Genomic DNA, 26099 nt, shown 5'->3' on the forward strand with positions numbered 1-26099 from the left:
TATTTTAATAATTTGTTGGTACATTTTGATTTCGTGATTCATGTTTACAGTACCTTCAGGTGTTTTTAAATAATAAACTCTTCCTCAAACTCAAACATAAAGTCATCACAGTTTGTTCTGTTGAATTAACATTAAGCTTTGATTTTAATATAGAGGTCTGTAAAATTCTTAAATTGATATTTTTGTAATTTGATATTACTAGCCTTGGTTTGAAATATAGGAGGACTCGAAGAAAATCTGTTATCCAATTGTACATGAGTTTATTAGATTAGGCTACCATAAGGTGAAGTCTGTTCAGTCTGATCACAAAACCATCATAGTTCCCTAATATATATTTAATTTATTGCAAGATTATTAAAAAATAAAGACATTTATTGCGTTATTTTTCTGTTCAGACAATAAAACAAAAGAGTAAAAAAATTAAAACTTCAGTAGTAGCATGAAGCGCGCTCTTTAAGGCGCATTAAGCAATTTTAATTGTCAGCATTCTATCTTTTGAATTCACGGAATTTTATAGACACAATTACGAATATAATATTCTTCTACTTGCAAATAGCCAAGAGATTTAAGGATGCGAGTGAGACTATGAACAGAACCTAATCTCATTGTGAGCTCCGTTAGGTTTTCGAGCAAAGAACTTGAATATCTGTGGAGACAAAGTTAAGGCTAGTCACAATACATTATTAAAATCATTTCGAGTATGCAAGCTCATTTTTGCGAATCTTTGCTTTCTTTTACTATTTTTATGGTATCGATCTGTCAAACTTAACCCATGGCAGTAATTGAAAGGAAAGACAAGCTACTAGCGCAGGAATGGTAGGTCTTTTGCAAACCCATTTTACAATATACCACCCCCACATATTTTAACGCGAAACAGCAATATTGTTGTGTTTCGGTTTAAAGGGTGAGTACGCCAGCGTAAACACAGACACAAGAGGCATAACATCTTAGTTTCCTTTGAAATTGTATACAATTATGTATGTTCTTATGTTCTCTAATATTATGCATTTGATAAAACTCGGCGATTTATCGAGCGGGCAGACTCTTTAGCTTAATCGAAATTCGACAGTAGAACTCTGAAGAAAAGTAGCGTTCCTGTTCTACTGTTAGTATTATTCGGTGATTGTACCTACAGGAGTTACATGATTTAATAAACATTTATCATTACTACTTAGAGCTGTGAGAATTGGTTTTTATATGTACAACCAGTATATGGTATTTCCGGAATCGACGTTTACTGAGAATTTTGAGTCCAGTGTCTTCAAGACATTAGTGTGATGGATTAACTTTGCCGTTTCATAAATTCAAATCATTTGTAAAAAATACATTGGCAAAGAAGGCATATTATGAAATACAAGATTATATAGATGATAAAAGGGCGTGGAGTTAATGCTTGTTGACTTCCAGACAGGATAAATAACATACATATATAATTGTATTTAACTAACATGACTGTATTTTTAGATGTTAAAAAAGCGTAACTACTGAGTTTCTTGCCGGTTCTTCTCGGTAGAATCTACATTCCGAATCTGTGGTAGCTTTACTTTAAATATTTTGTTAAATGACGATTCAAAAGTGCTTGTAAAAGCCTACTTGAATAAAGTATATTTTGATTTTAATGGCAATTCAATCATATGTGTAAAAAATATTTACTCCTTTATTACAAATGTTGCGTACAAATCAATCATTGAGGGTGGGTGTAAAATTATTTTAAGTAAGTCCTATACTGTGCCAATCAAGGTATAAATTAATTGTGATTGATCTCTGGGGGCAGTGTTGGTTTAGCGAAGTTTAGGTTAGGCGAAGTGACTAGTTCAAAGTTAACTACTTCTATTATTATTTTATATAGGCTGTTCATAAAATGGTTACATGACATTCAGTTCATGATTGTTGGTATTAGAGTATGTATATGTACATCTTGCTATTTAAAGGGTAGCTTGCTACTTATAGTTACAGGATAGTTAGCTATAAGTCGTTTTAGTATGAGGTTTTATAAATAATATATGTATATGGTGGAAGATAGATCACATAATTGTTGTATCTTTTTATTAAGTGAAAAGGTAAATTCTAGGAAAAGGCGTTCGATCTTAGATAGCAACAGTTCTTGCTATGTGTAATAGAGATAAAGTATAAAAAAAATTTTATTACTTGCTTAATTATTAAATGTTATTAATACACCGTAAACAGTTAATATTTATGGGTCTTAATCTAGTCGCTTATTATAACGTAACAAGGGCTAAACATTTTGTCTTCAAAATATTCTACTCTCATAAATAACGAATTACATGAGAAAGCTGCGCTGATAACAATACGTTTTCAAGAATAATTTATAGCCGTTGCATTCATATGAAAGAGGCACGTAAAATACCTCCGTACAATTTTGGCGCACAATTAACCTGCAGATGCAACAAACAAAGAGTTTATAATGTGCGAGGAGGGAGCGGAGGCGTGGGCCTGTGTAGAACGTTCAGGGGACTGAGGAGGAGAGGTCGAGTGCGGACAGCGTGTGCCGGATCGGATTACAGCGCCGCTAGGAGGCCATCTGCCGCTTGACACAACAATCAACCTAACGAGTAGCACTCGCGACGGGATTAAAGCCTAATGCCACTGTGAACGATACCGTTTACGCCCTTTATCAGTTACATTTAGACGTTAACAAATCGCTTGCGTCGCGACAACAGCCTTTGTTTAGAGCTATGAGCTGAGTGAATTACATTTACAGTGAGATCTGCTGCACAGCACACGCTCGATGTAACTATATTGAACTGTATTAAATAGTCGGTGCAACATGTATATTTCGAAGTTTCTGTAAGTTTTGTAAAACCAGCGAGACGTCCCTGCTTCGCACTAGAGTAGTTTCTTAATAAAGAAAATGATAAAGAAATACAATACTATAAAGCTTAGTTTTATTATCACCTACAAACAAAACTCTTTATAATATTAATATAGATTCACAAGCGGTTAATAACGAATAAAGCTATGAATGTATAGATTTTTTTTAAAAGGAATTGAATAAATATTAAGTTACGTAAAGCAAAGAAAAAATATTGTAAGCCGAAAACTTTTCCATTCTTTTCTTTATATCTTAGTGCATCAAACGCAATACGGGGGACATTAAAATATGTGCCAGCTACACTCAGCGTGGGCTTTTTTTTATTTTATTTTATTTTATTTTATGAAAAAAGTAGTCGGACGGGCAAGTGGGTCACCTGATGATAAGTCGTCACTACCACCCTTAGACATTGACGCTGTAAGAAATAATACCATTCCTTACATCATGCGCTACCAACCTTGGGAGCTAAGATGTTATGTCCCGTGCCTGTAGTTACACTGGCTCACTTCAAACCGGAACACAACTATAATACTAAGTATTGTTGTTTGGCGATAGAATATATGAAAATGGCTATTAGATGTCGTTTGAAATATCACTTACTGTTATTATTTAAAATATGGTCATAAATCCTTACGCGCCATTGACACACATTCGCCACACTTTTAAATTAAATTTTTAAACAAAGTGCTCATTTCTGGATACAAGCTAAGTCGCTTGTCAACTAATAACTTAAAATATTTCTATGTAATTTAATTAGTTGCGCTTTATAAATATATAGATTTATATTCTGATGATTAGAAGAATTGATCGATAAATTCTTCGACACGATTGACTGTCTTATTTTGTCCAAAAAAGAAATGTAAGGTTTTCAGGGTTCATATGGGTAGGTACATATGTATATAGGAATTTCTTTATTCCGTCATAGCTTTTAAAAGCTTAAACAGATTTGAATGTTTTAGATATTATTAGAATCCTTGCGTCGCGAGTAACATTGATTACAATATTTAAAAAAAAAATTAAAGGTGTTTGGTGACTTTCAAGTTTATGTCACCGGTACTATTCTGTGAGAATTTTGTATCTCGATACTATACTACTATTGGAAAATTATCGTCTATGGAAACAACTTAGACTTTATGCTATCATGCTACAGTCAGAGAACGGCTTGTAAATACTATTTATAAATATTTTGGACAAAATGGCTGAACTAAAAAAAAGATATTTTCCTACGCTTACATAGCAAACACTGGCTAAACCTTAGGACATACATCAAAACAATGTACTAGAAAATCGAACGTCGGAAAAGAACTTCAGAAAAGATCGCGACAGTATTTACCTATCATATAAGGTACACTCATAATAAACACTTGTATGTAATATAAATAAGTAAAAATCCATAGGTACCTTGGCCATTAAACATAGACATAAATTGTTTTTTTACAATAACATTGTAATGAACGTTTCAGAAGTTTTCAACATTTCCAAATTATGTGCAACGAAATAAATCAGTCGGAAATGACTAAATATGTAATAAAATGTTGACTGCGGCAGTTAAAACGATCCAAATTTAAATCTATAAGCCATTATATAAGCAAAAGCTATAAAATTATTGTTTAAAAATATTGCATTTGCTGTGCACTTGTATTTAATGATGTTAATATTCGAGGGAAAATAGTACTTAATTCTTTAAATCCTTCCTCCCTCTTATTGAAAAACAATGAAGTATGAAATAAAATAAAGATTTTATATACCTGAGAGCTCATTGACGCTGGCCACACATAAAACGCTATTGTTCACATAAACAACAACAGAGTCTAAATCTCCAAATTTCCAATAATATGGTAGGAGGCCGTCCTTTTGAGAAGATGGTTAAGGGCTTATTCCACCACACTGCTCCAAGGGTTGATAGGTACAATAAAGGTAGATTTTGATTTAACACGAGTATTTTCCTCGAAATGATTTTCAAACATTAAAATTCAGAGGCACTTATACAGCGGTAATAATTTTAACTATATGAAAAAATAGGTTCGGCGTCTCTGGAAACTATAGCTGAAATGAATATACATTCAGCCAAGAAACTGCGTAACAAAGTCAAAAGTCAAAAGTCAAAGTCAAAAATCTTTATTCAATATAGAAGTGTATACACTTGTATACACTCACTCACTCACTCAGACCTGAGAAGAACCGGCGAAAGAAACTCAGCGGGATACATTTTTTTATTTTTTTTTAACCATTAACACTTTAAGATTTCGCTTAATACTAAGGTTTCACAATAAAAAAATACTTCAATATAAATTATACAGAGTTAGACATAAAGAAATAGATATTAATTAGTTAGTAATAGGTAAAATAAATAGGGGGTAAATATTTCTGCTATAAAGTTCTATAAATTTCGGAGTTTCGGAGCCACGAGGTTGGATAGTGTTATTGTATTTTTATTTAAATCATTAAAAAAAAAAAATATTTTTAAACTTTGATTATTTATTATTTAATTACATTTACATTGCATTAACAGCCTGTAAATTTTCCACTGCTGGGCTAAGGCCTCCTCTCCCTTCGAGGAGAAGGAATGGAGCATATTCCACCACGCTACTCAAATGCGTGTTGGTGGAATACACATGTGGCAGAATTTCGTTAAAATTAGACACATGCAGGTTTCCTCACGATGTTTTCCTTCACCGCCAAGCACGAGATGAATTATAAACACAAATTCAAAGCACATGAAAGTTCAGTGGTGCCTGCATGGGTTAGAACCCGAAATCATGTTGCACGTAATGTTGTCTTAGATTTTGGCGATTATTACACATTGAAATAAAACTAGTTTTTAACGCGTTAGTTTTGTCTGCCCGTGACCACGAACACTGCAAAGTGCTCGAAACGTCGGGATGTTAAAAAAAATAATTAATATACGCGATTAAATCCGTTAAAAACTAGTTTTATTTCAAAATGTTGCACGTGTTCTAACCACTAGGCCGAGACGGCCCAGAGGTAACAGGTAACGTGGATTATTAGACTTACTCAATTTTTTAATGTAACAGTGGAAACTTTGTTGACTTATGTAAAACTTATTTTCGTATCAAATGTTTGTGTATTTATACTATAACTATGCTGTATGTTTTGCGAAATTAAATAAAAATAAAAAAATTAAATATATGAATACAAAATTCATATTCGGTAAATAAATAAACTTTATAGTAAACGTCTGGAAAATTTGTAAATATGATTTGCTAATTAAGCACCAAGACTAATATTATAACTAATATATTTAGTGAAACAACCGATTTATCACTTTGTCCATTTCACGGATACGATGAAGGTCACAAAACGTTTAAATATCCTCATACATACAACTATTGTTTGACGCGGCGCACGCCAGTATCAAATATTTAAGACATCTACAACAATAATCGTGTTTCAATCAATTAAGCATGTAATGACAAGTATTGTACACTGTAATGATAAGTATTAATATAGCTAAACCTTCCTTATGAATCACCGTCCCGTCCCGATGAATCCCGTAAAACCCATATGAAAATTCAATTGGTATTTTTTTCAGACAGTCAGCCAGATGTGGGGAGACTTTATTTTATAATATGTAGTAATAAAAAAATTCGCTAACGTGTGTTCTTGTCTTAAAATCGATTAGAAATAAATTCGACTAAAAATCGTTCATTAAAAATATTTTTTTTCGTACTATTGTTTTGTCGTTGACCTCAAAATATTTTCATTATATATGTACATTCACATTTAATGACAGTAAAGTTGTAGTTTTTTTTGTTTTCAATTGAGTTAATTAATTGTAAAGATAGAATCGATTTTTGAAAAATCGGCAAGAATCTTTGCTTTTCATCGTCGTGTTCATATGAAAACATTTATAAATAAATTATGTTGTGGGTATTGATTGATTGAATATGGAATAAGAGACGCTCTACACATCACTGCACGGATTTAACAAAACAGACGTGGCATTCAACGTTTATATTTTGCTCGCTGTTTTTTATTCGCAAGTTTTATGGAGTAGTGCCAACGTTACACTGTACCGGCGACGACTGATTACGTTTGACAGAATAAAAATTGAACATTGCCATTTGATTTCTCTATCAACAACACTGAGCATTTTTCATTTGGACTAAATAAATTGTGTGCACCATTGTTTTGTTTCTCCAAATAATTAGATTTATTTTACGTTCGTTTTTACTTTATTGACTTTTTGGAGGATTTTTTATTAAAAAGGTTTCAATGCTCCACTGCATTCCTTTATATGTTTTCCATCACCGAGCGCATTGGTATAGTACCCAGTAATCATATTCTACTACCAAACAGCATTACTTAGGATTGTTGTGTTCCAGCTTGAAGGGTGAGTAAGTTCATGGTTGGTAGCGCATTGGTTTGTAAGACAGGGTTAATATGCCGCCAATTTATATATGGGCGTATATAAGTGAACACTTAGCAACAGATGGTCCATTAGATCAACCGCCAATCTAATTTATTAAAAAATTATATTGTTCTTAGTAATACATTTTCATTAATCCAATACCACCTGGAAAGGATTAAGAGAATCTTTGTCAAGACGAGTTTTAATATCTACAGCCTTTGTTCTTGCCAGTTAAAGATATGAATACAAATTGATTCTATAAATTATTGTCATTCTAAACGGATTGATTAATTGTTTAATTCAACTAAAATGTTCACTCTTATTTAAAATTTCTCAAATATAATTAATTGTAATAAATTAATAATATATATTGTAGTAGACCGAAGTGTAAATACAAATTATTATGAGTGGATGAAATAACGACGCATAGTATTCGCGACTCCTGAATTCAGTTTAAACTATAGGATACAATTATGAGACTGACATCAGACCTGTTCCAGTATATTAACTGGGGGACCAACTTGATGGATGAACAACGAATTAATTCTGCCGAGACACGCTAAAAGAAAACTTAAGAAGGTAATTTGTTTAAAATAAATTTGTGAAAATATCTATACTAGTATAAATTCTAAAGTTACTGTGTTTGTTTATCTGTATGCTTGTCTGTTACGCTTTCACGGCTGATCACTGAACCGAACTGAATGAAATTTGATATGAGGCAGGTTGTTAAGTATTATTTTTAATTTATAGTTCACCTCTGCATTAACAATGTATTAATCTATTCTTCATTAAAATACCTACTGTATAAATAGCAACCGTTTGAATGATGAAAATACTTTCATTGGCATTTTCTTTTATTGAATGGCTATTTAAATTCTCAGCGAAAAGTGCTTCGGCTGCAAACGACTGGTTGCGTTTCTTAGCATTCCTCACCTTTAACGCTTCCTAGGTCTGACACGGAGAAGCGATTAAGGGTAGACTTTAATTCTCGACATTTTCAAAGTCCTGGGATACGAGGCATCCTCGAGTCAAAGTTCCAGGACTTCCCTAGACTTCGAGATCAATAAAAGTCTAAGTAAGTTGGACCTTTGATCTTTAATCCTCAAAATCCATCATTGTTTTTATTACCTACTTATTGAAAAAAAAAATTGTCTGATTTGACAAGTCTTTTTACGTTGGCGAGTTACACAACGTAAAAATACTTGTCAAATCAGACATTTATTGTGAAAACTTAGTCTATATAATTTCACGCTGAATATTTTTCAAGATTATCATTTTTTAATATTTTTTATAACTATAAAACATACTGTAACGGTTATAGGTGAATGGAAATGAGGTTTAAGCTGAATGAGTGGAGTGTTGAAGTGAGGTTAGTAGAAGAGAGAAGACGGGCGGAGTTTTAATGATTGTCAAAATATATTGAATTGTGATCTTGTTAGCGAAGGTAACGCTTGCTTGAGAAAGAAATAGAGATTAATAAAATAATGAATACCCCAAGTTACAGTGAATTTTTAATATTTTTCTTATTTATACTCGATACGGGGTTTGGTGTCTCGTATTTCCAGATCTGCCGCAGGAGTTTAACGAATATTTTCTAAAACAATGCTTGCAGTTTTATTTACACTCGGGAAAAAATATCCGTATTTTGATTTTTAAGTTTGACATGACGTTTGTTGTCAGTGCGGTATGAACGCCAACTGGTAATGTTTTTATTTCATTTTATATTTATGATATTATGTATTTGTACATTATGTATGTTTTTTTTTTAAGTAATAGTTAAACAAACTGTCAAATGGGTTACATGATGTTAAGTGGTCATCATAGAAACCGTGGTCGAGTTGTGTGTACACCGGTTTTCATGGGTACGCCACTCCGAGGTCCCGGGTTCGATTCCCGGCCGAGTCGATGTAGAATAAGTTCATTAGTTTTCTATGTTGTCTTGGGTCTCGATGTATGTGGGGTACCACATACATATGGAATATGAATATGGAATATGAATATGGAATAACAGAAGTGCTTTAGCTACTTACATTGGGATCAGAGTAATGTATGTGATGTTGTCCAATATTTATTTATTATTTATTTATTTACTTGACATTGGTGCTTTCGTTAAGAGGTACAAAGTTTTCTATTCACATAATATTATTAATATTATAACGTCATTATTATAAGATAAGCATGTCTCGAGTCTCGACCTTTAATTTTAATGAAAAATGTCATCATCGACTCTTGCAACTTTCGCAATTATTAACCGCTATATCTTCTCGTCCTGACTTCGTCCAAATAGTAAGTATCTCGAGATATTTTTAACCAACTAATTTTTACTATTATTTTCTTTCATCGTTGTTATTATATCTTAAAGAGCTGGCTGACAAGCGTTTCCTCATCAAAAAACACATATTTTTTTTATTTCTATAAACAGAAAGATTTTTTTATACATTCACCGGGTAGCCTGCTGGAAAGTGCTAGTGGAGTCCAAACGCGAAGACGACCAGTACAGTTAGGTAGAATGAACTACAGTAGTCCCGCTCGCCATACCAGCCCACAAGAAGCCTCTTCACGCCTCGTTTTAAGGAACCCAAGTTATAAGAGGAGGAGAACACGTGTCCTGGTAAAGAATCCCATTTTTTGGAGGTAGGAGAGTTGCCGAATTTCTTCGTGCGTGATGGAATTGATGTCTCCGTTAGGCGGTACGTAATATCTTTGATTATACAGATGTCTAGATAGAGATTTGTAAGTAGTACGACACTCCATCTAGATATTTCTTATCTAAGGTTATCCTATAGTTTCACCCAGCCTGTGTATTTAACAAAGAAAACGACTGAATATTGATGGCACTAAAGCAATTTATATTTTATGCATAAATAATGGAGACAATAAAGGGCCAGCTGTTCCTGAGATTACTTAGGATGTCGTAGTCAAAGCTTATTACTTATAGTTTTGTGTTTTGTGATATAAACATAATGTCCAAGTTTACATTGAATATTACTTTTGATAAATTAAAAAGTTCTCAGTTGTATCAATTATTGATATAATTCTTTATGTTATATTTACCCCTATCATGGACGTGGGATTTTTTTTTAGAAGCAAATAAAATTGATATATACTTATCAGTATTTTATTAGAATTCAAAGTCAAAGTCAAAAAACTTTATTCAATATAGAAGTGTTTACACTTGCTTATTGATAGTCAAAAATCTACCACCGGTTCGGAATTTAGCACCTCGGACCTGAGGAGAACCGGCGAAAGAAACTCAGCGGGATATATTTTTTTATTACCACTATCACTATAGCAGAAAATTGTAAATATAAAATGGCCTTTATAAAACTGATTATTAATTTGTTTAAAAATAAATATACAGATGAATAAAGCATAATAATGAAGATTTTAAAACTGCGACATGTTCCATTTTAATCGTATTTACAAAATGGAAAAGTAATATATAATTTAATATCTATTTATACGAGGTAGGTTATAAATTGCTTGACATTTATCCTAACACAAAAATAGAATGTAGGAGAAAAGTCATAAAATGGCTTACGCTTACATACGAGGGCAGTGAAAAGTTAATAAATTCACACAGACATATATAAATAACACATACAACGATACACAAACACACACATACATACAGAGTCTTTTTTCTTATTCTATTTAACTTTTTTTCATCATATTTTTAGGCGTACGGACAGGGAAACCCGACTGATGCTAAGTGGTCACCATCGCGCATAGGCATTAATGCTGTAACAAATATTAACGATTCCTTATATCACCAATGCGCCAATAACCTTGAGAACTAAGATGTAATGTCCTGTGTGCCAGTAACTACAGGCCAATTATTGCTGTTTACGGACACAATATACAACGAAAGGGTAGTATCTACTCAAACAGGCTCACACACACCAATCAAGTAAATATAATGTGATACGTATATTTGAGAGATGAAACGAAAAATAAAAAAAATATATAGTCTTGCTGTGTCTGTAGTTTTTCCAATCACAAGATAAAATAAAGATGAATTAAAAACTTTGACATTGAATGAACATATTTAGTTGAAATCTTAAATAGCATGTGAGATAGTGAAAAAATGGCGGCAATATTGTTATCGGAACTAACGTCAAAATTTATATTAATATTTTTTTTATGATATTAGGACGGACGAACAAATGGGCCACCTGAGTGGTCACCGCCCATAGACAATGGCGCTGTAAGAAATATTAACCATTCCTTACATCACCAATGCGGCACCAACCTTAAGATGTTACGGCCCTTGTGCCTGTACTTACACTGGCTTACTCACCCTTCAAACCGAAACACAACAATACTGAGTACTGTTGCTTGGCGGTAGAATATCTGATGAGTGGGTGGTACCTACCCAGACGAGCTTGCATAAAGCTCTACCACCAAGTAAAATATTTAAATAAAATGTCGTTGTATTATAAATAAAGTCATATTATACTTGAATTGTATTATGCACTAGCATAAAATAACAAAGCTACTAACGCATCGCATGGAATTTGTAAATCTAGGGCTGTTTATAAACGTATATATAACTATACTAAATTTCAAATCCACAAGCGAAATGCCGGGCGTTTTTAACGCAAACGCCGATCAACGTGAGCCGCACCTCGTGAACATAAAATAACATTCGTATCGGTATTTCAGCACTATGTTATGAATTTATTAATTCCGAATTCATGAGAATTCACAAGTAGAGCGCAAGTTAGAACGCCTTACTTGTATTGTTGTGTATAGTAGTGCAGTGTGTGTGTAGTCGGCTTATAGTCGAACTCATTTTGACAAGATTGGTGTTGTATCTTATGTAATGTCCATCTTATTGTTATATTTAAATAATTTGGAGCAAAATAATAAATAAAGCTGTGAACACTTTAATTTAATTGGTAGAAAACACCTACTGCGTTTTTTAAATACGAAAAATCAAAAACTCTCATAAACGCCGACTTGAATAAAGAATATTTTAATTTGGATGAAATATTCGAGTTTAAAGTTTTTTTTCTTTAGATCTAATTTCCCAAAAGTATCATTCTTGGGCTTAAGCGTTTCTCCCTTCCCACTAACGATGTATTTTGCAATGATGTTAAACAAGCCATTCGTTATCTGTGGAGGTTAAATAAACAGTAATATTATTATTTTTTCTAGAAATAAATTAAGACTGACTGACAAGAAAGACTATAATTCGAATATAAAATATATTACGCTAGAAAAATAGTTACAGATTATATTTGAATACTCAATTGATTAATATCTAATTTTGTGATTAAGTATAAAATTTAAATGACATTACTTTTGTTTATTTGTATAGGGATACTGATTGTTTTTCTGAGCATCTTCATTTGTTTAATGGCCTCGTAGACTACTAGCCAGGAATGTCCACGTAGCTTTAAATGTATAATGTTTTGTGTCGCCAAAGCCCGGGATCCTAAATCTGTGTAGACCGTAATGACTTGGCTCGTCTGTCTCGTTGATCTAGCAACAGGCATCATGAGATTTCATATTTATGATCAAGTTAAAGTGGTTTATGATGATGATGATGATATTTTCTTTATTTTCTGTAACAGTGTATAACATCCCGAAGTTGGGCAAGATAGGAACGTCACTATACCGTATTTAGTAGACACATAAAATTGACCAATTGCACCTGAAGTCTCATCCGTCATGTAGCCTTTTTTATGTTATGTTATAGGGGGCAAATGAGCAGGAGGCTCACCTGATGGAAAGCGATTACCACCGCCCATGGACATCTGCAATACCCGGGCGGGGGGCTGCAGGTGCGTTGTTGGCCTTTAAGGAATGGGTACGCTCTTTTCTTGAAGGTTCCCAAGTCGTATCGCTTCGAAAAAACCGCCGGCGAAAGGTTCCATAGGCTTGATATCTCATCAGAATATTTGATAAATTGCTCACGAATACTCATGCACTATAATGTCACTGCTTGTAGAATAGATGACGTTGTGAGACCGGCTGGCCGAATTAAATCATTAGAACATCATCAGAGAACTTGACTGAATGATTTATTGATAAAAGCCGACGGTAAACACCAAGAATGATTATCAGCAAAATATATTATACTAGCAATCCAATCCCTGCTTCACACAGCCACAATATATATACATAATATATATACATCTTTTGGGTTGAAGAACAAACTTAAAAGGAAAAAAAAAACTTATTTTGTCTCTAGTATAATATGCATGTACTCTTAGGTGGCAAACGACCAGAAGGCTCATCTGATAGAAAGTGACAACCAGCGCCCATGGATATCTGCAAAACCAGGGAGCTTGCAGGTGCGTTACCGTCCTTTAAGCATAGATCTTCCTCTTGAATCATTCTGTGTATTAATGAACATCTAATTTAAATTCGTTGCACAGTTTAAAAGATCTAAGCGTGAGTTCGTCGGGAAACGACTTTATTTTATACTGTTACTAAATTAAAATGTCAAAACCCGCATTTTTTTTACCAACTCTTCACGGGTAATAATAAAATCGAAAATTTATCTTTCATCATGACTGACCTCGAGGAGTCAGCGGATCTTAAGGATGACATTAATTATTTCCATTTTTTATTTCATTCCGGAAATTATTTTAATGATTTTTATGTAACTCCTTTGGACGCGGCCAATGAAATATAGAAAAAAGTTACCATATTAAAAGTTAAAAAGTACTAAATTTTCTGAAGGTAAACTTCTATGTATGTGCCAAACATACAAAATTTATGTCCGAACGAGCTTAACTGACTGGATTTATTAGGAATAACTCAAATTCGAAAGTCCTTTGTTTTGTTTTGCACCTCGTGACTTTATAGAATTAACCTAATGTTTCTTATAAGATGATAGAATACATGTATATACATATTCTTTCAACTTTCAATTTGCCAATTCATAAATTCAAATCGTTTGATTAAAAAAACATATTACTTTATTAATGTTAAATAAGCGTAGGTAGGCTTTCAGGTAGGATCAGATGGTACATTTAATACGATTCTTTAAAAAAGCGACTGGGAAGTACCTGAATAAAAATATTTTTTGTGATTGTATAACGCTTTGAACAGTAGAGCCATTAGCTAGCTCATCCACCGATAGATATATATCGAAGCTATGTTTATCTTGACGCGTCTGCCATTGAAATATACAACACAATTCCACCTTTAAACAAGGATAATCGTTTTGATTGTTCGTAATCTCACTCTGTTACTGATTACTTAATAATTAATAAAATATTAGTGAATTTTTTGCCGGTTCTTCTCGGTATAATCTGTATTCCAATCCGATGGTAACTTTTCTTTTAATGTAATTCGATAAAATGACGATTCAATAATTCCTGTTAAAGTCTTCATAAATAAAGTATATTTAGATTTGATTTATCTTAATTTATAACTTTACAAAGCTCGTGTTTTGTCACTTTTTTTGTATTTTTACCCTTCTTTACCCTTCTTTATATTATATTCGAATGTACAGAACCAAAATTATGATTTATAAATTACATTACCTTACCTTTTTTGTACACAAATTGGAGATTTACAAATCTTAAAAAATATTTATATCACGTTTTCAAAACTATAGTTATGGCTGCGTCATCACAAATATTTTTCTATTCGGTAACTAATACATAAAACAAATATACAATACATAAACATACTTTAAAATCCACCTGCAAATTTTCATAGGAAAAAACTCGTAACTCAGTTATAATAACAATATAATAATTATAAAATTTATAGAATAGTCGTATCACCCTACGTCGGTTAACATTTCACGAATGAGATACGAAGTGAATTCTTACAGAATCGCACTGCTGATTATAAAGAATCATATCAACGAGATTAGTACACCTTTTGTCGTAAATCTTATACGTAATCAATAAACAATTTACAGCCTATTACATAACAAATAAAGCCTACAGCATAGTACATTTTCGTAATTTATTTATGATATAAGTAAGCGTACTAGCAAATGGATTTTGCTGCCACAATAAACATTAAACATTATTTTTATCGTTGATGCTCTAACTACTAAGACGTTATGTCCCTAGTGAATGTAGTTGCACCGGCTCTCTCATACTTCTAACAAGAAACTAACTGTAGAACATATGATGAGAGATGGTACCAGACGGTCTTGTATAAACACTAAATAAATCAAATATTATATTTTAGTACAAGAACATTATAATAAAATAATAAAGATCCAATGAGTATGAATTCAACGTTGATATACGTACGCTTTCACGTCCGTGTATTATAAAGTCCAAAATACTTTAAAGTTTAATTAAAATTGTCCTAAAATAACACCGAGAGAAGGTTTCGTGTTTGCTTAGCCCTTGAAAAGGTCTTTTAAATAGAATGTTTTATTTCGTATAATCTCTAATTTTGAATTTACGAAAACCCTCATATTCTATTGAATTACGTACAATGGAAGAAACGTGATGTGAAAAGTTAATCTTTTAAATTTATGTATCGCGAAAATGCATACAAAAGTAGACTATTTGTGGATACTTATAAGGATATATTTATAATTAATCTCATGACGGTCATGGAAAACATCGTAAGGAAACCTGCATGAGTCTAATTTCAATGAATTTCTTCATATGTATCTACCGACAGGCATTGGAGCAGCATGATGGAATAAGTTAAAATACTTCTCCTTCAAAAGGAGTGGGGAGAATTTTAAAGCTAATTATCATGAGAGCCTCGTACACTCGGCTATGTTTCCCAGTTACTATTTTTATGTAGACAAAAAAATATAATATATTTTGACTTCAATTTATTTGCTTTACGGAATTCATTGGTTAAAATAATTGAAATATTAATTTCCAGAGCTCCGTACGCAAATTTGAATGGAATTTGAACGGCAATTCGGGCCAGTAGTTGGAAAAATATTATAAGTTGTTTGATTAACTTTTAAGAAGAAAGAAGCGTTAACCTTATGTTAAGATGTACTAACACAGCACGGGCGGAGAGATCGCTTGGCTCGATACATATTGTAAAAGCAAACGTTAACTTCGCCCGTTCGAGATTAGGACGCCTAGCTAGTCCTTTGTATTTCTTAGAGTGCCAATGTTTATGGACGAAGGTAATTACCATTATGTTATACCAGCCGTTTTACCTATCTGCTTTCATTATATATTTAAAAAAAATATATCAAAGAAGTGAATATTTAATTCTCCTACAATTATTTGTATTAATCAAGAAAATGACAAGAAGTTCTCTTGACAAATAAACTCCACTCAATTTTGACACAATTTTAAGTAATAAGAAAGCGTTGTCAGAGATGAAAAAAATTTCGGCTGGCCATATGGTATCATTACGTACAGTATCTTTCATAATAGAAATTTGCATAAGCATCTTAAAATTTTATTCATAAGCAGAAAATTGTTTCCCCTACGCCGTACACTCGCGTTAAGGAATCGAATTATAATACAAAAATTGCCCTGTTTTTATTACCGTAATACGAAATAACCAATGACTAAGCTGATTTGAAAAGGGGCATAAAATGTTAATCTTTTATGGATAAAAAGGAAGACGAACAGATGAGCTATATGTTTATTTTTACTAAGTAATTGTCGAAGACAATAAGAAACACGAATTAATAATAAATAAATGGAATTTTTTTTATTGTTAATGGTCACACTAAGAATTTTTTATACCCTGTTCAAGTTAGCTTGATCTTTTTGACAGACGGGCTAGTGATGAGAAACGGAAAATATAACATATATTACAGTCGATACCTGAGATTGTGAGCCGCCCCGGCTTCGTTTGAGTTCAATTTATACGTTTAATGTCAAAAATGAGATATATGCACACGAAGTTTCGCAGCGAACGCATTTTTTTTCGTTGCCCATAATTTGCAAATATTGTTATCATTGGTGTTAAATTAATTTTAATCAACATTAAATTCTTAAATGCGTAATATTTTTTTTTGATTTTAGATTAACCCTGCTTTGCTTTAAAATCGACTCAATGGTGCTCCAATACCTCATACATGTACATGTATTAATATTATTCGTTCCTATACATATGATCATATACGACTAGATATACGTATGTATAATTGTATGATATTTTATCTGTATTGATATTATTATTTAATATATTTTATTCTATATATATAAGAATATAGAACATTTATAAATAGTACATACAGTATAAATAAAAATAACAAGTCCGAACAAGGTCGAACCAAAAAGGTTTTAAACTCACTATAATAAGATACCAGAGGAAATGTTACCGATACTACAAGATTAAAACAAAAACTATTATAAGACATCTGGAATAATTTCTGCAGCGATCGCAAACTCAAAGATCTAAACTTTAATACAGTCTATTTATGTTTCAGCTTAATATGGAATCTACGTATGGATTTTATATTTTTGATTACAAAAAGAAATATACAAAGAAGACACAGAGAAATACTATAAGTGCACCTTTAAGTTGCATATTTTAAAAACTGTTTTTAAAATAATAACTTGTTCTCTCTCTTATATGATACGTTAAAATTCCTAAGATTTGTAATACTTTTATTATAAAAAAACCTTTGAACATCTCATGTTATAGGTAATAATAATAGGACCTAGACAAAGTCACGTAGCAATTGTCTATTTCGTTTATAGAAAAGTACAGGATTAGATATCATCATGTTTTCAATAATTGACGTATTGAATATTTTAAACGACAGCAGAGTTCGAAATCGCTAAAATAATTATCAAATAGCAAGATATTCTAGATCAACCTAGACACCCCCAATTGTTCTATCAACAAACTTCAATACTTTGAACATTTATATGACTGTCAAATGTGTCACAAAAATAGAAGCCAACAGCCACTAATTACACGCACACTATAAGTAAAGTAGACGTTTGGCGATTGTCAAGCGTAGCTATCACGCACATCAAGATAATAAAATTGACTCATTTGTTTAGTTATTTTTTTAGTGCGATACTCAGACAGATATATAAATAATATAGTCTAAGCAACAATACAATACATCGGAAAGTTATAGTTTAACCTTATTCTGCCAATAAAAACACTTTCCAAACTGAAAACCACTACCGTCCCGTTTAAGGTGTTTAATAAACAACCTACATGGTATTAAAAAAATGGTGCCAAAGAAGTTCACAGTATAATATACGAGTGAGCATGTTAATGGCACTTTTGCAAAGTATCTTTAATCTCATGGTTGGCAGCGCATTGGTGTAAGTATTCAAATTTCTTACAGTGTCGACGTCTATGGGTACTGGCGACCATAAACAATGAGATGGCCCATTTTCGCTACAGACTTCCTGTTCTAAATTTAAATTTCCTATGAATTTTTCAAATAATTTCTCACTAAATTTATGCAATAGAATCCAAATTAAGTGACGTAATAAATATTTCTTAACTAAATACCAGTGCACTTGTATTGTTAAAGGTTAAATACTTCCAAATAGAAGATAACCCTTGCCCGTCTTCTAAAATCCCAAAATATGACATTTTTTTTTAAATTAATATTAACATTTATATAATCGAGCACGACAGTAATAAGACATTAAATTCGTTCCATTAATAATAATGTAATCGGAATATAACGTTAGTTTTTTGAATAGTTTGTTTGCAGACAATCAGAATATATGCGGTTAAACTGGAATGTTGGCTTTGAATACCGATGACTGTGCAACTGCGCCACTCGTTTCAATCTCTACTCTATGCATAAGTAACGAGGAAAGTATGGAGACATGGATCGTATGCAGAATACACTTACCTCTAAAATATTACTGTTTATATATTTAGTAACGACTTGAAATTTGCAAATAAATTTAAATTTAGAAGCCCATATTAGCTACCAGTGATAATTTACACACACATACATATGTACATTTTTTATTATAATTTAATCGAACAGACTAGCGTTAGAAGAGATATTAACTTGCATATATTATTGCTTAGGTAGCTAATGAGTCAGTGAATTTGGAAGCTAAGATCACAACATCTCGTTTGTACCACAACAGTACTTTGTATTACTGCTTAGCCATAGAATGTCTAAGGAGTAGGTGACACCTAGAACAATGCCCCACCACCAAGTATGTAAAACCTATTTGTCATAATTTTAAATTTAATTTCAGTAATTTCTGTGAGTCTCAAGTTTGCATGTATTTTAACGGTATTGATTAGTATTTTAGTGTAAATCATTAATTGGGGGCACTGGGGGGGTAAGGCCAACTCGAACGCCTGTCTAACGCCACTCACTATTCCCTTGGGGTGCGTAGCGCGTACACTATACATATATGTACCTACTCTGTTGATATGTTGTAATAATAATAAAAAAATATAGTTTATTTCTATGATTTCATTTTTTTTTTTCAATAATCATGAAATTTCCATGACTTCCATGCCTTCGTTGCTGACACTACATTTGTTAAAATAATCGTTTTAATAAAATATTCATTATTATTATTTTTTAACCTAAAAATTAAATGTTCAGATTGTGTTATTTCAATTTATATGTATAATTTTAATTTCATAAAAACGATCACGTAATATTGTACTTTTCACCGTAGTCTATTTTTCAAACATATTAACCTTTCTCTTTAAACTACTAATATTTAGTAAGATTAATTACTACAATATTTTCGAGACAAGTAAAGTGTGTAATTTGCTTAATCGAAGCAGAAATGTGTGCAGTCTGGTTAACTTTTAAGTATTTATCAAAATAATATACTACAATACACAAAACAAAGGTCTAAAAACGTCCGCGACGGTATATGTTTTTGACTTTACTTTTTACGCGAAATAATGACTTATTTACGAAGCGATATTAAACAATACAGTATTAATCCTTATCCAATTAAGAACCTTAGACACATGTGCTTTTAATATAGATATCAATATCGCCCTGAACTGACTGAAAAGGCTGTGAAATTCGTATGTCTTTACATAGTAGTATATTTAGTATCAGCATTGCACCCGTGCGAAGCCGGGCGGGTCGCTAGTTTAATATAAAATTAGTTTTGGGGATGATTTTCATATGGTATTATTAATGAGTATGTTTAAACGAGCGGTTAGCGTGGGTTGTGTCTATTCCAACAGAAGTTTGTAACTAGGCTATTACGCTGTTTTTTTACGGAAAAGGCGCGCCTTTCACGGGGTTTGTTATATAAGTTAAATAATAAATAGAACGCATTATGAGAAAATATATAAACCTTACTATTAAACTAACTATTATAATATATATAAAAAAAAATATATGTATTCTAAGGTAGAGAAGAGTAATCTTAGCAAAGAGAAAAAGCATTCAAAAATCTTTGACTTTCTCATTAACTATATCAGGTTCCTTCGTTGACGATGTAACTAGCAGTTTCGCGCGGCTACACCTCCTCTGTGTCATAGCGTGGTGTTATAATAAAAAACCGTCCTCAAGAAAAATTATTTAATAAAAAGGTTTTCTTAAATCGAACAAATAGATCTTGGGATAAGAGGATTTAAATAAACTCATAATATAATATTACTAATATTATAATACTTTGGTAGGATTTACTACTAAATAAAATAAATAATAATATTATTATTGTTACACATTCTGGTTTAACTTGTGTTATATATCTTTGAATGTTTGACATGTTTCGCAAGACTACTGTAACTTTACTTTACTGAGCTTTTATTTTATTTATTTTCGCTTGTGAACGAAACATTCCACGTATGCCATCCACTAGGAAATCTCGGCTCTTTCCTAATTTCAGTATACACTGCTCAAGTGTGTGATACTGTGTTTATGTGTGCGTCAATTTCTCTGATCAATGTTTATATGTAAAAAGCTTCAATAGCACTATTGTAAGTGGCATGAATACAATTTCATATAGAGTTCCAGAGACGTCAAGCTACTTGATATAGTTTGGGTGTTCATAATACTTCGCGTATAACACCACTGGGATTGCCCTTCAAACTCATGTTCAGTCACAAATTCACATTTGCCGTAGTACCCTCGGGTATACATGAGGATTTCGAATCCCAGGTTCAAATATAACAAGAATGAATGGATACATCTAGATAAGTAGTATGTAGGCATTATGAGATATATAAATGGTAGAGAAATAAAAATAAAAAATACCTACACAAATTCATTCCTCCTGTTACTGAGCTGTATATTGTAACTATTTTGTGGAGAATGTATACCATTTTACAAGAGGATACCAGATGCAAATTAATTATAATGATAAATTTATATTATATATAAAGAAAGATTTTGTACACTTGGATATGTAGTATATACATTCAGATGATATCAAGACTTGGGAATGAAATAATCGTCTTGTGAATTTTCACACAGAGATACTTCTGTATTACATTGAAAACATTTCAAATTCGACAAATTAAAAAAACACGGATTTCTTTAGCCCGTATTTCTCAGGTCATTCTTTTTTATAGATATTTTCTTTCAGTTTAATGTTTCTATATTGTATAAATATTTTTTTATTTAAAATTTCAACAGTCATTGTCTTTGTTTCGTTTTCCAATTTTCAAATATACGAATAGTAAGTGTGTTCTTTAACGAAAGGTCAAAATCACTTATATTTCATAGCTTAAAGACTTTCGCAATTGCTGAGGTAATCACTTAATATTTAAGGTACAGTAATATTAGAAAAAAATATATCATCGACTTCTAAAATAACCTAAAATGTAATTATTGAAATACGAGTGTGCGATATACTACAAAGCTGATACATACTATTTCATTCCAGAGTTGTCAGTTTCACTTTCGGGCTAAAAATATTTCAAAATATATTTTAATAGATTAAATTAAAAATACAGACATAGACGTGTATTTAGTTTTATACATTTTGACTTATACTATTCACTGAACAAACTGGTAATAGGTACATAGCCCACGTTATTGACTTTACTAAACCAGTCTAATATCATTAGTGGGATTTTATTTTATTTTATTATAGTTAAAAAAAATCGTTTCAAAAGTCAAATAAAAAATCCATAGACATATGTGTATACACTCTATCATCTATATATGTATAAATACATATAGATAGTAGCGTGTTGTAAGTTTTTTGTTGTTTTCATGCGGGATTAATAAATAAATAATAAAATATTTATACTCAAACTATTGTTTTTTTGCCGGTTCTTCTCTGTGAAATCTACATTCCTAACTGGTGGTTGTTTTCAATTGGATTAAGTACTGCAACATATCGATTCAATGGTATAAAATATACTTGTATTTGATTTAGTTGTTTAAATGAGTATTTTACAAAAAATATATCCATAAGACGAAATAGAATTAAGTGCATTTACTTAAAAATTCGCAAGTACTCTGTAACTTTTTTTACATAATAATTATTTACATTGAATAAGAACATACAAATCAAAACAAAAGATATACTAAAGGCAGAAATCATGACCGCGTGGAGTAGTGACAAGAATGCCAGCGGCGTTTCCCTTTTGACTCGCAATTCCGATTCTCTGAACGAAAAATAACCAGCGGAGGTTATATGACAGTGTGATATCTGTTTTAGAATTGTTCTTACACTATATCTCACGGCACTTACTCAAAAACCCAAAGTGTTTCAACTGTTAGCGAAGTAAAGATATCATTTTTAATAAAGAGACTGATCTGCTCTGTTTAATCGCTTCAACATTTTGCACTATGACTCCGGTCTTCCAAAGACGGGACCAACAAGTTATTTGATTTATATAATAATAATAAACTTTATTCATAATAGAGAGCTTGAACATATGAATGATTACATAAATAGGTTTGTACAATTCAGTTCTAAGCTAGTTTATAAGATAATTTGTATTAAGGAGCAGCAGTCCCGTTACGCTTTTCAATTGTTATAAAAAATTATGTACTCAGTTTTTCACTGATTCTTAAGGCCGACAGTAAAAAAACTGACTATGTCGATGTAAGCAGTGCATATAGTAAATAATTTAGTTTTGAATGCTCAAAAAACAAAATGTATTTACCCTACCAAATGCTAGAAAGCAAAATTATAATATATCATTAAACGGTGATTGTCTTGATGTATCCGATACTACGGTGTTTTAAGAAAAGCATTAGATCGCAATCGCGTGCATCTTAACCGATTATTTTCTGGTTCGAACCCAGGCAGGCATCACTGAATTTTCATGTGCTTAATTTGAGCTTATAATTCATCTCGTGCTCGGCGGTGTAGGAAAACATCGTAAGGAAAACTGCATGTATCCACCAACCTGCATTGCCTTAAACGGGGAGGATAAGGCTGCTAATAATAATAATAATATTAGATTCCAAACTGTAGTGGAGTCCTAATTTATCGTCCCTGACAAGAAGTAACGAATCCTCAGCATACGTGGTTAGAAAAGTTAGACAAATAACTGATATTGATTCCGCTCGTCTAGTATATTTTGGTTATTTTCACAGTATTATATCATATGGCATATTACTTTGAGGTAACGCTGCAGATATCGAATCTGTTTTTATTTTACAAAAGAGAGCAGTCCGGTCTAATTATAATCTTGGAGTTAGAGCCTCTCTTTGGGATGTTTTTTAACAAAGTAGGAATAGTCACTGTTGTTTCACGATATATTTACAACAATTTTATGTATTTTCACAGTAACATTGATCACTTTGATAGAATCAGTGATGATCATTGTATGTGCAAGATAAGGAAGGACAAGCTTATAATGCCAAGTTTCAGTATTCATGCAGGTTCTTTAAGTATATTTTTCTTAATCGAGTTTACGATTTGTACGACTGTGTTCCTGTTTTAAATATTAAAAAAAAAATAACTTTTTAAGAAAATACACGTTTGAAACAAAGAAATGCATTAATTTACTTTACAAAACCTTATTATATAATTCAATACGTTCTTTGTTCGTTCTTTGATCAAATAAGATTAAGAAACACAAATATTAGCTAGTATAATTCAGTAGAGATATGTAGGTCGAGTTCGAGGTAGTCGCGAGTAAGATATAACCAAGTGGAACACGTACAGTTATGGATATTGGATTGAGATTGAAGATCGGGTCGTACAGTACACGTGCCAGACTAATAACGCTAATATTTTCTTCACTACGCTTATTATACAACGCGACGTTCGTCTGCATTACCGATATCATTGAGAGCGATCGATCTGTTTTTTTTTGAGACTAATACATTATGTAACGCAAATATAAACTAATCATTGTAGTATAATAATAACGTAAAACTAAGTAAGTTACAAAAATGTTTCATGCTGTTTTGTTTTTGGAAGGTTTTCCACCCTGGTCCAATGCGGTATGCGGTATATGAACATGGGCAACAGCATGAGCATTAGCATTAGCAGCCTGTAACTTTCCCACTGCTGGGCTAAAGGCATCCTCTCCCTTTGAGGAGAAGGTTTGGAGCATATTCCACCACGCTGCTCCAATGCGGGTTGCTGGAAAACACATGTGGCAGAATTTCGTTGAAATTAGACACATGCAGGTTTCCTCACGATGTTTTCCTTCACCGCCGAGCACGAGATGAATTATAAAAAAAAATGAAGCACATGAAAATTCAGTGGTGCCTGCCTGGGTTTGAACCCGAAATCATCGGTTAAGTACACGAGTTCAAACCACTGGGCCATCTCGGCTCAGAACATGGGCAACAATAACTTATTTATTTACACTCAAAAATAACTCATGTGTTACACAATTTGCTTGTAGTATTATCTAAATCTAGGGGTTTACATTAGAAACACTAGTAGTGGACATCTGACTAATATATAACAATTATAATAATCTATTAAATACTTTATTGTACATAACATAAATAAAATAAATACAAAATAATTTTTAATGAGCGCCAAGTATAAAGAGCATTCTTATTCCCTTGAAGAGATTTCTATCAGCACTTCGGACAGAAAATTAAAACTTAGATAAATAATATCGACATTTGAAATCATACAAATATTAAATTTTCGTATAAATGTAAATTTTAAATTATGATATTTGTAATTTTTTGTACGGCTTCGTGCAATCCTTAGGCTGTCTAGGTAGGTAACACACTCGTCACTTATTCTAACGCTAAACAGCAATTTTTAGTACCGCTGTCACTTAGGTACATGGGACATAACATCCCAGTGCCCCAAATTCCTTAGGTATAATATAGAATGGTTATTATTTCTTACTGTGCCAATTTCTGTTGACGGTGGTAACCAATTACCATCGGGTTTGTCTGTCCGTCTAGATAATAAATAAATAATAATAATATTTTAATAATGCAAACTTTATTGTTGTCTGCTCTGTTAGTAACCTAAATAATGAATAAACAATACGTACCTTTGCAGAACAGCACCAGGATGAGCAGTACAACGCGCATGCTATAAACCGCCATGCTTCACAGCTTCCACAGTTCCAATCCTGGCCCCCTTCGAGACCACTTCATCTCACACGACTCTCTGAAATCAAAGATCAATTTTACAACTGTAGTAGAAAATATAAAATCTAAATAATAATTCAATTTGACATTTATAACTACCACTGGAATATAGACTCTTCTGATAAAAACCGACAAATAACTCTGAAGTTACGTATACAATTTGAGTATCCATTTGTTTGTTATACATATATAAATATATCCTTACTTAAGCTATAACCGCAAATGTCCCATTGGTGGGCAAATCCTACTCTTTAGTAGTGGATAAGGATTAGGAGCTTATTCTGTGAGCTGGAGCTCTGCGGTGCGGTTGATGGTGAAATTTCTTCTGTCACACGCGGGCTTCCTTTTGCTATTTCCCTTTGCCGCTATCACGGGACGTATAATTATAAACATTAATTAAACACATTATCATATCTGTCAATATGAATTAAATGTACCTTTAGTATTATTAAGTTACTAAGTAATTTTTTTTTTTCTATTTATAATTTCTGTTGATCTTGTGTCCATTAGTGATAAATAAATAA

At 32.1% G+C, this 26099-nt stretch overlaps 1 protein-coding gene across 1 annotated transcript in view; it reads right to left on the reverse strand.

Moving 5' to 3' along the window:
- LOC125066444 overlaps positions 1-25572 on the reverse strand; it is a 51285-nt gene extending 25713 nt beyond the window's left edge. Inside the window, exon 1 of the mRNA XM_047674515.1 lies at positions 25476-25572. Within this exon, the coding sequence (XP_047530471.1) occupies positions 25476-25530 (55 nt within the window). The 5' untranslated portion in view covers positions 25531-25572. The remainder of the gene's footprint in view (positions 1-25475) is intronic.
- Between the last annotated feature and the right edge of the window lie 527 nt (positions 25573-26099).

Source organism: Vanessa atalanta, chromosome 9, assembly GCF_905147765.1.
Source record: "Vanessa atalanta chromosome 9, ilVanAtal1.2, whole genome shotgun sequence".
Classification (NCBI taxonomy): domain Eukaryota; kingdom Metazoa; phylum Arthropoda; class Insecta; order Lepidoptera; family Nymphalidae; genus Vanessa; species Vanessa atalanta.